General features: G+C 40.8%; 1 protein-coding gene across 3 annotated transcripts in view; it reads right to left on the bottom strand.

The window, feature by feature from the left end:
• Nucleotides 1–13,543, bottom strand: part of LOC110983096 (uncharacterized) — a 31,052-nt gene extending 17,509 nt beyond the window's left edge. Inside the window, exons 1-10 of one of the 3 annotated variants that reach the window (XM_022242041.2) lie at nt 13,403–13,543; nt 12,910–13,070; nt 9,108–9,285; nt 6,356–6,657; nt 5,793–5,953; nt 4,491–4,665; nt 3,491–3,613; nt 2,312–2,557; nt 923–1,291; nt 213–578 (exon numbers count right to left, since the gene is read on the bottom strand). In XM_022242041.2, the coding sequence (XP_022097733.2) occupies nt 213–578; nt 923–1,291; nt 2,312–2,557; nt 3,491–3,613; nt 4,491–4,665; nt 5,793–5,953; nt 6,356–6,657; nt 9,108–9,285; nt 12,910–12,994 (2,005 nt within the window). In that variant the 5' untranslated portion in view covers nt 12,995–13,070; nt 13,403–13,543. Of the gene's footprint in view, nt 1–212; nt 579–922; nt 1,292–2,311; nt 2,558–3,490; nt 3,614–4,490; nt 4,666–5,792; nt 5,954–6,355; nt 6,658–9,107; nt 9,286–10,962; nt 11,145–12,909; nt 13,184–13,402 lie in introns of those variants that run through there. The other 2 variants (XM_022242040.2, XM_022242042.2) reach the window with 2 other exon arrangements.
• Between the last annotated feature and the right edge of the window lie 710 nt (nt 13,544–14,253).

The following is a 14,253-nucleotide window of genomic DNA, read 5'->3' as shown; positions in this document are numbered from 1 at the left end:
GATTCAAAAGATATGTCACTCAGATTTTTTTCTAAAACTTTACTAGCAAGTAGACAAGGGAAAATGTTGCTGGCCTTTCTAAAATGTGTTGAAATTTACTGGGGCAGTTTTGGGCAATAAAATAGACAAAATGGAACCGGGTATGCATAATCAATGGTCGGGTAGCAGGTACCCATGGTCCTCGGCATGGCCCAATTCAAAACGTCACTTACCTCGGTTAGGCTCGGTGCTGTAAGTGAGGTTAAAACCTGGGTTGGATGAGGGTGTGGTGTAGCCATCCGACCTGAATATAATCAGCAGAGATCCCTTGGAGCTGGACAGCATTTCGGGTGGGTCAAAGTTGCAGCTTGCTAAAACTGGGGCAGACTCATTGGTTCCATCAAACACAGTTATGCTGTCTTGACTCAAACATATATTCAAGTCAAAGTGGATCAACTCCAGAATCACTTGGGCACCTTCTGGAGCCATCAGTACGGTGCGACAATCCACAAATAACGGATACGCATTTGGATACAGCGGGGATGTCACGGATCCGACAGTGTCACCGCCAATCATGATCTTTTCATCACACTTCCATTCTGTGACAGACACATTGATATGATAATTTTGGGGTCTAAAAATGTTGTCAATTAATGGTAAAATACATGTTTTTCCCAAGCATATCATCTGTAACCCTGGCATTACTTGGTGATTAACTGGCAAATGACCCACTGGTGAAATACTGATGAATTTTACATCAAATAATAATTTTCTTAATCTCACAAAATTCCATCCACTTCTGCAAGTCAAAAATTTCCAGCACATAGATATATTACCAGTTTGAGCTTTACATGATACTTCATGCATGGACCTGACCTTGGTTTTTGTTAATTTTTTTTTAACATGCTCTTTAAACTTGTGCCAATAATTTGAAAAGAACTACCTGCTTTGTAGGCAGCCACAAACTGATTTGTTGAGACATTGGCAGAGTGGAATTCCATGTTGAATGACCAGCCTTTGATTTCTACCGTGCCATTCTCCTTTAAGGCATACAAGCAGATTTGTTTCTGGGTAGCTGGGACGCCATCTGTCTCCGTCCCATTGAGAACAACAAAATTTTGGCACAAGTTCCCTGCACTCTCATCCTCATCCGTCACTACGCCAGCAAAGGTGAAGGTGATCATGTTTGCCCCTCCAGATGGTGAAACAAAACGTGGGAATATACCGCTGTCTGGACCCTCATATTCGTCGTTAAATTTCAAGGGTGTCGTCAGAAATCCGGCATGTTTACTTTCTTCAAAACTACCACCCTCTGTGATCAGAATCAATGGAAACAGGAGATGAGTTTAGCTTAATAATACACAAATGCACATAAAGATCATTACAGTGCTAGCGGATGAGTTTCATACAACCCTTTGCTGTAAAAACAGCTGTATAGCAATTGCAGTTCTTGGGTCACTTGGCCAGGATGGATAACTGTGCCCCAGCCAAACAGATTCTCCAAGATGCCCTTAATGACCTTCTCTGGCTGGAAGGAACCAAGAGGGCTACCTCAGGTGACTTCAGTGACACAAGTGAGCACTTAGCGACCCTTATCTCATCAACGCAGGATAGACTTAGATTCCGCAGTTCAGTTACTACGGTTATTTAGTGGAAAAGCCCCTCTTTGCTGTTTGTTTTTGTTTGCTACAAAGCTGTGATAGTCTGTTTAAAAAATATCAAGATGCTCAAGGGCCATAGGCAAAGGCTGGGAGCCAATAAAATCTGATTAGTCAAGCCAGTTGTGAAGTGCAAAATTTTCACAAGAAAGTATTATTTGACATGTACATGTACACCAACACCACCAAGGAGGACCCTATCAGCAAAACTTTCCAATCATTCCTAATGGAATGATTGGAAAGCGCCACATGGGGTATGCCTCAATCAGAGGATAAGTGTGACATGCCTTGGAGGAACATAGCACATTTTGCAATGGCAAATATTATAAGTATGCATGTGGCAACATGTCCTATATAACAGGCTACGGCTGTGGATGGCAGACAAGTTCAGTGTAGTGTTCATGTTCTCCACCTACTGAAGACTGATAATTTCCACTGCTTACCTGCATTCAGGCCTCGACCTTAGCAACAGATCAGCATATAAATTCTAGTGAAAACTGCTGTGGGTTGGTAAAATGCATTCTTTATTCTTGATATTACAGTATTTGTAATTCCTACACCTGTGTGAAGACTACATCATGCTGATTACCTATTGCAAAAAGGATCACAAGAAAGAGGAAGAAAATACCAATTTTATCTTTCACTATCATTTTTAATTATAAGGGAAAACTTACTAGCACTTGGGTCCAATCTGTGGTGTGTTTGCTGTCCACTCTGATCTGGCACCACAGAGTAGCCATCCCCGGCAATCAGGCACATCATTCCTTGCATGCTAAAATCGAATGCAATGCAACGGAACTCTTCCTTATTAAGACAGATGCGTGCACACTCCTCAGGTGACATTGCGGATACACTTTCCCGGATGGATGTGTCATTCAGGCGAATATCTTTGAAGCTGTCGAAGAAGATCATTATACCCCCTGCAAGCACAAATAAAAAAATAACCGTTTGCTGTCAGTTTATGCATAATACATTAACCCGAACCATTTTCAATCATTCAAAATACATTGCATGGCAAAATTGCAGTGCTGTTTGCGAAGGATGCAATGTTTCAACCTTCTGAGTTAGACCTTATGTCGTTTATGTTCATCCAAGCATAAATTCATGTCTACATTATACGTGAAATCCTCCATACTGCTTCAGAATATCATTCACACTGCCTTGATATAATGAGAGGAATTGCCGAAGGATTTTGGAGAACTAAGGCATTAGGAACCCTTCTACAGAACAAAATTATACAAAAAATATCGGACGATGGACTGAGGCAGTATCCAATTTTTTTCGTGGTGGCTGTTGGACAAATTTGAAGGATTGAGAGTGTATCTTAGCCAAAAGGACCTACATGTAGGCCGTAAGGGTTATTGTGAAAAAAAGACAAGGTTAACTTGTGGTCAATCATCTACCACCTCTACTTAGGCTAAAGAAAAATGGTTTGTCACAACCACTTCCTTTTCTCCTCTCCTTTTAGTTTTCATTTCTTCATTGCATGCACATTTTTTATTCAAAATGTATGGTCATAAATAAAATTTTGAACAAGTTTGTTTGATGGGGTGAAAGCTACTTTTTAAAATAAAAAATCAGTATGAATAAAAACGTGAGCCACAGGATTCATAGGTTGCACATAGACTGGATACAATTTTGTCGGTCTGATTCTCGCAAAGTACTGAGAGTATGTGACTTTTTTATTTACTAAAATTCATGTACATTTCAATTACAGTTTGGAAAACATTAGTACGATTGTGGAAATTAGGTGGAATAATAGCAATCTTTCTCTTTCCTTCAGATTTCATAAGTAAATATTCAGTGGGTATACCAATATTTGACAAGTACTTGAGCATGTTGGTTGAGCTTACCACAATTCCTCTCGTCACTTGCGGAAGCACAATCATATCGGCCATCACATTTGACCTCTCGCTCAAGGCAGGCTCCACGTTCACACCGATATTTGTTGCCTGGACAAAACTGGTATACAGGTACTGTATGGAAGAAATCAAAGACACATTGTTATCAGCTGCGGAGCATACATGTACTACATGGGCCATGTTTCTAAGCCATAGCAGGTCATTTTTATGTAGATTGTCTATACAAACCTTTCAGAGTACCTTCTCATAATGACGACTCTAGGACAAAAAATGTGTCCGTACAATAAAAATGCACAGTTGTAAAGGGTACTTCATGTACATGTACACAGTTGGTTGGCGATCAACTAGCTCACTAATACATAAGATGAAAAAACTACTTTCAAGGGGTGCAGCAATACAGAGGCTTTTTTTCAGCGGAAACCTCCCAAACTCTCTTTTGTGTCTCAGTGAACGTAATGTTTGTTTCACTTGTTTTGAATGGGCATTTTGCTGTCTGTTTGATTCTTATGCTGAGGACTAAACTGTGATGTCATCCCTGAAAGGAAACCTCAATGTTACACTGGTTTAAGCACCAAAAATTCCTGTGTTTTTAAGACTCTGCTAGCCGAAATTGTCTTTTCTGTTAATGAATCACTATTAAGTACACTAAGCATTCAAACAACCCTTTCTCAGAAATGTTTTCAGTCATAAACATTCTTGATTTACAATGTGAACAGAAAACCCTGAGCTCTGAACTTGTTTATGTCTTCCCTAGATGATGACATCACGGTAACAAGGCCATCAGCTGTCAAAAAAGTGTCGATAATACATGTCTAAAAATGTACATTTTTCAATGCATTTAATTCAATAAAGATATTGACCAGTTTTTATTCATACACTACGGAAGAGTAGAAGTTGCAAACAAAATTTCAAATTGTTCAATTACAATGCCACTTCTTTATTCATTACTAGAAGAAAATGCTTGTGTTAATTGATCTCCTGTACATCTTACAGCTATCAGGTTCTCCGTCTTCAAAAATAGGCTGGATCCAATCTAAGTAAGAGGTGACTCTGGCGTAAACATTTGGACGGTACTCGGTTGTGCAGGTTGGTTCCCCATAATTAGTTACTCCAAGTAGTGTCCACTGCTCGCCTGTCTGAAGAACCAATGGCCCTCCGCTGTCCCCCTGTCATTGATGAGAAACCAAAACTGGGTCATTTTCTACGACTGAGAACACATTACAATCAATTGTTCCAGAACAACAACGAATCCATAATCATTGAATTTCACGCTTTCATTTGGACACTTCATGCCTCCTTTGGGCTTGTAGTGACCAGAAGGGGGTCCTGTATCCGGTAATTAATGGACAAGGGAAAATGTCTCTAAGGGTGCCTTCGCGTGGTTATTCCTATTAAAGGGCCATCAATAAAGTACATGTACATATGCACAAAATGCCGACTTTCCAGACCCCTGTCCCCTGTATGTATGGAGAACACAGTGGCTCCAACCCCACTCCTTGCCTCTATGCATACGCATTCCACAATTCCGAAAGATGCTGTCTTTGTGTCATGAGTAATGTTGCTATTTACTGATAAAGGGCATTGGCATGGAAGGATAAATGGTGGGGTGGATGGCGGAGAATACTGTGTTTGAATTTTGACGCACAAAAACTGATTCTAGTAGTTATTTGTATGAGAAAGTGTATTGATATGATGAAGATTCCTCAAAAGCAAATTTTCGGTTTGCATACGGTACACACTGGCTTGAATCCATCCCCCTTCCCTCTCTGTAAGCATGATGTACGCAACAGCACCAACCCCCCTCCCTGCGAATGGTCTTTATAGACGGCCCCTGACATGAGTAAGATGCGTGCACATTAAACTCGTGTGCAGGAGTAATAGATCCCCTCTAATGTGAGTATACTGACTCACAGGTCATACTCCATCCAGCCATTTGAGCGCTCAGTAGTATACTCGTATTAACATGAGTAGCTCACTCAGCACACCCAATTAGTCTGTCAGGAGCATAGACATGAACTCGTAACCTCACTGAGAGCACAACTATGCCTATAAAATACATGTAAGTTAACTTTCCCTTAAATGTTTATTCATTTAATTATAAAAATTTCATTGACATTAAGGATGGATGGCTGATGTAAGCTCCCTGACGCACTGGAAGTTTAATGAACTAGTTCCTGAGGCACAGCAGTGGGTGCTAGTTTACCAACATTCAATTTTTAAGAATATAACAGAGGGAAAACGTTTACTGCATTGTAGATGTTCATGTAATTTGGGGAACAGCGATGGTCCTTACATAACAAGCACTTTCCCCAATATCCACACCAGGCAGTCCCACACAAATCATGTCATCTGTCACTACAAGGTTAGGTTGGCCGTATTCCAGCCACTGTGAGACGCAGGTTGTCTGGTTTACTAAAAACAACTCCACTTCCTGGAGATCATCCCCAGAGGGACCTGCAAGCAACGGAATAATAAGTTGTGTTATTAAGGATAATGTCTTCCAAAAACCTATGGCTAATCATAAAAAGGATGTTGGTTTGGGATCCATTCTCACACTCTGTTCTTGAGCTCATGCTGTAAATCGGTTTTGATTTTACTTGCTGGTTTTTGTCGACACTTTTGATGGAATCGAATGATGTTTGTAACTGCCGACTTTGGGACCCTGTATTTTGTCAGACATGTTTTTCCAATCAATTTCTTTTTTGGAATTAACACTTTTGCTGGACACACTAGGGTCCTGTGCAGGGTCACGCTGTCAAAAGGTAGAGCCCTTGTACTATAAATAGAGCCCTTGTACTATAAATAGAGCAAAAAAGAAATTTTACTTTTGGGTTTGGAACATCTGAACTCTCTTACCAATCAGATTCATCATTCCCCATCCAGTTATTGTGACTTCCGTACTGTCTGGAAAATCGATCATGTCTTTCTGGGGCAAGCACACGGTTCTGACATAGTCAGTGATATTAAAGGGGGTCTCCAGTTTGAAAAGTGCAATATCATAGGCTGGTCGATATTTCACTACTGGTAGGTTGATGTCATACTCAGGGTGTATGTACATGGCCACTGCCCTACGTTGTTGCATGTTTTCTGATGGGCTGGCTAACTTGGTGACTCCCATTCTGAATTCGAACCATTCAGGATGCGCTGTGGCGGTTGAACTTGAAAAAGAAAAACAACAACAAAAACAACAGACAGAAAAGAAAATAAAGAAAAAAAATCAAAAGTCAAACCTGGGGTTTCATAATGATTTTGACAAGAAAAATTGGATGACATTATCGAGCAAGCACAAAAACTTGTGAATACAAGGCTTCATTTTAGAGGGGTGCGATTGCGCTCGCACTCCTCCACGCTCCCCAATTTTTTCCAAGGAGAGCAAAAAAAAGCGCTCCTTAAAAATTTAAGGAGTGCATGTTTTTTTTAAACCAGCAAATGTTGATTTATGACAAGCCCCTTGAATCTCGTTGGGTCGATAGCAGCAAACGAGTCCAAAGATTGAATGTATTAAAACACAAGGGCTGGTGATCGAAGTCTTTGAGTTGTGCGCACATACTTGATGAATCCCGCATCGCAACACACAAACGTGATTGCGCATGTGGGTAGGCCTGGTGCGTGTGGGCGAGCCTATGGAATTTTATGGATGCACGTGGTCGTGCCCGGCCAAACTCTCTCCCAGAATGGGTCGAGTTCAGGCGCTACGTTCTCGGCCGTTTGTGAATAGCAGAAGTCAGTTTGTGAAAAACCCTGTAGTAGCTGAAGATGGTGTGTGATCCTGTAGGGTGTTTGTGTGGTTCGAGCGTGAGAACAATGTTTGCTTGTCGAGAACAGAAAGTATGCCACAGGAAAGACAAAAGTCTCTGGCGGGTAATGTGCCCAGTGTTCTATATGAAAATGCAGCAGTCAAAGTAGTATTGTGAGCGCAGGGAAGGGATGATGAATACAATCTGCAGTGGACGTACAATACGTTTTAAAATACCAAAAAGAAAGGATGCACATGCGCAGTAAATTCAGAGCCCATGTAGCTGCCGTGAAATGGATTGCCGGGCGAGCGAGGAGACTAGTCAAGTTATGCACCCACTTCCACCAAACCAATGTACGATGAAAGACTACATGACGGACCCACATGCATGCCCGCGAACATGCAGTAAATGCCGTGGATTGAGCGAATTCGCGCACAGAGCGAGTTCGAACGGGAGCGACATCGGAGGCGGATTTTCAATAAAATTTTCTGCAAATACGTTAACCATGGACATGTTTACCGATTCATAACCACTGTGTTGACTGATTTTTGGCATAAGCAACATTTAGACAAAATTTCAGCAAGCTCTGTCAGGTAAAAAAAGTGGGAAAAATGCGATCTGTGAATTTTCGCTATGGCCGGAATTTTATAACCTGGATGTTAGTCGCAACGTAATGAAGATGTCACCTAGTATATTATCGTAAGTATATTACGATCGTAAGTAAATATATTATTGTAGTATATTAATATACTAGTCGGGCTAGTATATTATGTAAGTCCACGTCTACAATCCATTTCCCTGCATGCGCCTTGATCAAAGGCTAGAGCCCCTGCTGCTTGACCCATTACTGATTAAAGTTAACTCATTGAACTCAGTAAAAGAAGTTAAATTGTGTTCATTTTATTGAGTATGTTTACATTAACTTGGTTTTTGTTAGCGAGAGCAAATCGCTCCCCTTAATTCACTTTGTTGATTTAAGGAGAGCAATTTTTAATCGCTCTCCTTAAATCAACAAAGTGAATTAAGGAGAGCGATGTTTAGCTCTCCTCGTATTTATTAAAATGAAGCCCTGTGAATAGCAGGTACATGTATCTAGACAGTTTCCCTATTCAACAATGCAGAAAAAATGACCGTGTACATGTATTAACATTTGATAATGCCTGCTCTGATTGGATAATACATGTACCTGCTGCGTAAAAAATGCATCTGGCACCTGGATACGAGACAGTTTAGTCCATCCCTATTGGTCATGAGTCTGCGGGTGACGTGGCATGCAGAATGTGCCATGAGTGCACCAAGTCCATATATGGAAATTCTTCTGGGCAATTTGCACAAGGAATATACAAATTAAAAGTAAAACTCTATAATAAAATTGATAGAAATCTATCATGTATTGACATCTTTTCACTCTGACTCAAAAAAAAGGGTATTTATGAATGGGAAAAGTTAATTTAAGACCGGCCAATAAAATCTTTATTCCCTTATTTAAGGACACGCCCTTTATTTGAGAGATACATGTACATTAAACATCCAGCAAAGATCTCAGCAAAATATTTTAAATTCAGCCTGCTTTTCAGCAGTGTCAGAAAAAGAAAAATTACAAAATTTGCATGCATCATTTACCTTATTTACAGTCAGAAAAGTGTCAGTTTTGGTGAAAATTATTAAAAAATGGAAAGCTTGACAACAAATCCAAGTTGTTTTCTCGGAATACACTACAGAATGCACTGAGCGGAAATCTCATCAGGTTTGTCCTTCTTCAGATTTTGAGTAATTTTGTTGCCTCAAAAAGAACATAATGCACAAATGCCAATGATGGACCGCACCTTTAACATGACCAGATAGTGTTGAAGGTTACTATATTAACTTACACACAGTGTGCTGCAGTAAGGATCCACTGAGGAGCAATCAGAGAGCCTCCACATTGAAAGGTTCCGTGAAACAGCATGCCAGCCTGCCATGGCCACTCTCCCTCCTGGGCATTCTTCCCTCCAATGATACGGGTTTCTGGTTCAAGTATGGCAGTCTGCCGGCCACAGGTTGTGTTGTCTGGGTGATGGTGCATTGACATTGAATAGAGAGAAAATGAAATGTGCTTGAAATATGAATGCCATGAAAAATTGACTGTGAAAGTTTGTAAAGGACAACCATTGGCCTGACTATCGTTTGTTTTTTAAAGATTCTGACCGTTTGTTACGCAGTTCGATTATCAGTTTGACTGGTACTGTAAAGAAAATTTCAGACTTTAAAGAGCAACTCAAATGCAAACATGTTTTCTCTGATTTTATTTTTCAAATAAATATGGAAGTATCCAAATTGAACACAGTGTTATTTGTCTTTAGAGCTCAACTATAATAAGCTGAAAAGGCCTTTTTTCTGTACATGCGAATTCTGAACATGATGAATGTAGATTGCATTATTCTGAGAAAACAGAGAAACTGAGGGGAACCCTCGCCCTGTGTTCGTAGTGGACAAACCTTGTGTATGCCAAACAATGGCTACATGTCCTGTTTGACATGCACAGAATTCGCACCTTGGCATGAACAGAAAAAAGGCCTTTGTTAGCTTGTAATAGTTGAGCTCTGAAAACAAATGACACTGCGTTCGATTTGGACGCTTCCATATTCATTTGAACAGATAAATCAGAGAAAACATGTTTTCCTTTGAATTGCTTTTTAAGAATACTGCACTGTAAAAAGGAGCCTAGGGGTCTCTCTCACATGATGTTATTTCCTACAGGTTGTCACGTGCATTGTCAGTTTTTAGTTCAATTTTCCTGACGTGCATCGGCTGCGCTGTAAGCCTGCGAGTTTGGAACATTTGGACACTGCAACTATTGCCGTTGTACATGTACATGTATATGCAGTTGCAATTTCTCTACAAAGATGGTGTCTAATGAGAGAGATCTACATGTATATATACCCATGAAATCTAGGTGTACACACATACATGTATGGTCTGTAGTATGCAACAGTCATGACAGTTGGTCTTGATCTTACACAAATAAACAGCCATATTATAACCTTATATTATGAGGCACTGAATGTAATAGACTTGAGACGATAAATATGTCATGTCTGCAAACCTCCATCTGGACACAGCAGGGACATGCATAAATGAGTGAGTGCACTGTTTATTTGGAAACTCATTTTCTGAATAGGAAATTGTGATTCAAGTCTGTCCTTTTCCACATGCAGCTTCTCTACTTAATTTTCTTAATTTTTGAAATTTCAAGTGATGCCAGCAGTTACACGTAGCTAACTGAAAAATGGCCTACAAAGACCATCCCAAAACATCCCTGCTTCAAAGCAATTTTTTTCCTTTGCTTTGATGAGTCCGACGACATCCAAACTTGTTCATGAATCAATTATGTCTAATGTGTCATCCTCTCCAACATCACTTCAAAACCACAAAAAAGTCCCTATGAAAATATACATGTATGGGGCTTGGGGCTAGGAGTAGGACATCCCCACGGTTGGCTTTCGTTTTTATTTTAACAGACGCTGTCAGAGTCAGCGACTGTCATGATTGTGAGGGGCATGCTTAATAGAGAATTCCGGCGAAGAGAGGCATGTAAGTAAGACTAAGATTACCCGGACAACCTGATGAGCTGCAACAGGATCGTACCCGTAGACCTGTGACCCTGTATCTGCATGTTTGTAGGCCTATACCTGTATCGATGGCCTATAGGCTTGTCATATTTATCAGGACTGATGCATAGCACACCTGTTCGACGTTCGTCGCTTGCACACCGCCATCGTTGGGGCGAAGCCTCGGGCGTAACTAGACGCAAGCATGTCTAGGGGCAGGCTTATATACTTCCAATCGACTTATCAATCAATCTGTGACAAAAACTGAACTCCTCTTCTGAAGAAAAGTTTGCAGTAGGAAATACCCCACGACAACCCCAGGTGCAATCAACTTCCTGATTCCGCACGTACGTGTGCACGTGGCTAATATAGTTAGTACTACTGTATCGGCGCCCTCATTTGGTAGTGGTCGTTCAAGTTATGCTCGTTCCGCAAACTTCGTCTGCACAAAGCTACCGGTTTCTTAGGGTTGCCCAAAGTTTTCATAAGTTCTTGATTGGAAATACCTTTTTATTAATTAAAAGGCTGTTTGATTGTTTTTCATTGTGAAGGTTTTCATCTGCACTGATCATCAGCCATACAATAAAATTCTGACGTAGTGTGCTCATACCACTAAAATGACATGAAATACTTGACGCCAATAACCGTAGGCCTACGATTTGGCCGGGGGCAAGTCGTGACTAATGGTGAATACTGGCATTGTTCAAATTTTTAGTTCCTCAAAGCAAGCGTAGTGTTGGGACAAGCAAAATACCTACGACAGTAGGATTTTTAGGTGTATTGAACTTCATGGATGACTGGGCTGGATTATTTTTGAGGGAATTAATGATAAATACTTTGAAATCATAAAATCAGAAAGAAAGAAAGAAAGAAAGAGCGTATGGTATGACTGATGTTATTCCAACTCCTGAATAACCTTTTATACTGTGTCCTTGCTCTATGCTTGAAGCAACTGAATGGTGTGGATACTTCAGGGTACATTGTCTTGAACAATATAGTGTTGAAGCATCATCCTAGCAGCAGTCTGGCACTCCTTCTCTGAAGACGGATTACACTGCCCGAAACGTCAAGTATATACTCTCACTACAGATCCTTCAAAAGCACACTTCTTTAAAGGGCTTCCACGCATACATCAACCCTCAAAGAGCCGGTTTATTAATTGTGGCCCATCTCATCTGGGTTGGGGCCCGGGCGGATACCGCCGCCACCCACTGAACTCGGCGCTACCGTACGTGAGCGATGTTTTTTTAAAACTTGGCAAAACAAAATGCGAACAGGCTATACAAAATGTGAAGTTTGATGTCAATCAGACGACTGATTTTGTCATGGTCATTTGAAGTTCAAGGCTACATGCATGCTAGCTCTGCGTGCATTGAAGTCCACAGTGGAAAACGCATGCGCATTTGGCTGACTGACTCGGAAAAGTGGGCGCTGCTCCAAACCAGCAGGTTCAGCGTTCACAAAATTGGTGTCAATTTGACCGCAATTCTGTAAACTTCCAAAGGCTCAACTCCTGAAAAAATATCCACTGCGGAGATATCAACAAAGAAATGTTGAGGAAGCGGATTCCGCTCCCGGCTCTTTTGGGGTTTACTCCGGAAATTTTGAAATGTTACAATAATGAGCCACGGTGATCTACATCGTCACAGTAATTTTTTCATTTCGTTGCGAGGCTTCCGTGAGTTCTTTTGACACAAATCATTAAAAAAAAGGGAAATGCAACTCACAAAACACCGATCCAGATAGTTAGAGCTTATTGATGACATTATTTCTCTATTAGTTAATAGCTCGTAAACTAATCAGTTATAATAATTACATTTCGGTATCACAGCAACAGCGCCCTCATTGATGAGAGGAAATTGCAAGTGCACTCTTTCAGAAGAAAAAAACAGGGGAAGTTGCAGAAGTATATGTTCTCCCCGTCATGACTCTGTGAATGATGTGCCTTTTTGTTCTTTCAGTTTTGTTTCATATCAGTTTTGCCAGCCAATCAGTCTGATAGCAAGCATAATTCGGGAGGGGTCAATTACATTGTTCAACCCCAATCGAGACCACATCACCCCTATTATTTTATTCCACTCACCTTGCGCAGACACCCATGAAGCAGAGAGCAGCACGAGGACCGGTACACTTTTTTTCATAAAGGCCACTGTCCAAAAAGAAGCCATATTGAGCGCTCAGACGCCAACGCGGTCAAGGGCACTGCACATAGAAGCCTCCTGCTCGCTCCAATTCATCTGTCGTCTGTTCCAAAATAAAAAAAAAACAAAAAACGCTGAACGTGAGAACCTCTTTTGTGCCACTTCGTACCTGCGTGCTTCAGAATCCCCCAAAGTTGACGTTGATCTTAAACTACCTCTCACCGGGCGTGCATCGGTTTCTTTCAACACGTATTAATGTTTAACCAGTCTCCGCCTGCATTTTTTGTTGAGTTTATTTACCATCGGCGACAAATGTTATCACTGACGTCGAGTGGACAACTATTACTTGGTAAACCATTTTAATGACGAAATCAAAAACTTTGAGTTTAGAAAGATAGATTCAGCACAGCAGGAAATTTGGGAGGGGGTTCATACATGTCTGTCGTGGCCTTATCAAGACTCCTGACGTTCAGTTGTAAGTCAGCTGATGAGGTTGCCACTTCAAAGTATCAGAGTACCCAGAAGTTCGGCTAAGTGTGCGTGCAACGAACCAACGATCTGTAGACGCAAATCTTTTACGTGCATGATTTGCGTGACTATATTTAGTTCAATGAGTTGTTTTCAGGTCCTGCACCCATGTTTACACGCATGTCCACTACATAACAAAACTTGGGACGCCCTCTCAAAGTCCACTTGTAGCAGGGGAAAAGTCGAGCACTGCTGATGAGCACAACAGCAAATAGACCTAACAAAGCATGCACCCTTTTCCTGACTTACACCTATCAACACAACTAGGCTTGCAAATCAATAATTAATCAAAGTTGATATGATTCATTTCACCACGTGCATTCTATTCTCAAAAGAGATAAAGTATCTGAACTCGGTTATTTTAGCCACCGGTAGAAAAAGACTGAGAAGATAAGTCCACTGCTGCCCCACTGTCTCCAGTATGCAAGACGTGAACTCCGCTGTATGTAATTCTAAAATAGTATCAAAATGGCTGTATCGGCCATGATTAATTGATTAAGCTAAACCATTTCTTCTTTTTTTCTTGTCCCCCTCATTTTGTAATTGATTTATGTATGCCTAAAGAAATGCATTTTCAAGATTTGAGAAAAAGCAACGTCTGGGTGAGTATTGGTAGCCGTAATTGGCCCAGGGTGGGGTTGAGCCTTTAGTGTTGTATTATAGTTTATTTTACTGCGATTCCTTCCTGGGTCACTGTTTGAAACTATTTCAGTAACGGACACAACCATTGTTGTATTTGAGTCAATCACATGTCCATC

This window comes from Acanthaster planci, linkage group LG13, assembly GCF_054643075.1.
Source record: "Acanthaster planci isolate LZ-2023a linkage group LG13, COTS_SCS, whole genome shotgun sequence".
Classification (NCBI taxonomy): domain Eukaryota; kingdom Metazoa; phylum Echinodermata; class Asteroidea; order Valvatida; family Acanthasteridae; genus Acanthaster; species Acanthaster planci.
Note: the sequence above shows the minus strand (reverse complement) of the source record. Positions and strands in the feature narration are given on the sequence as shown.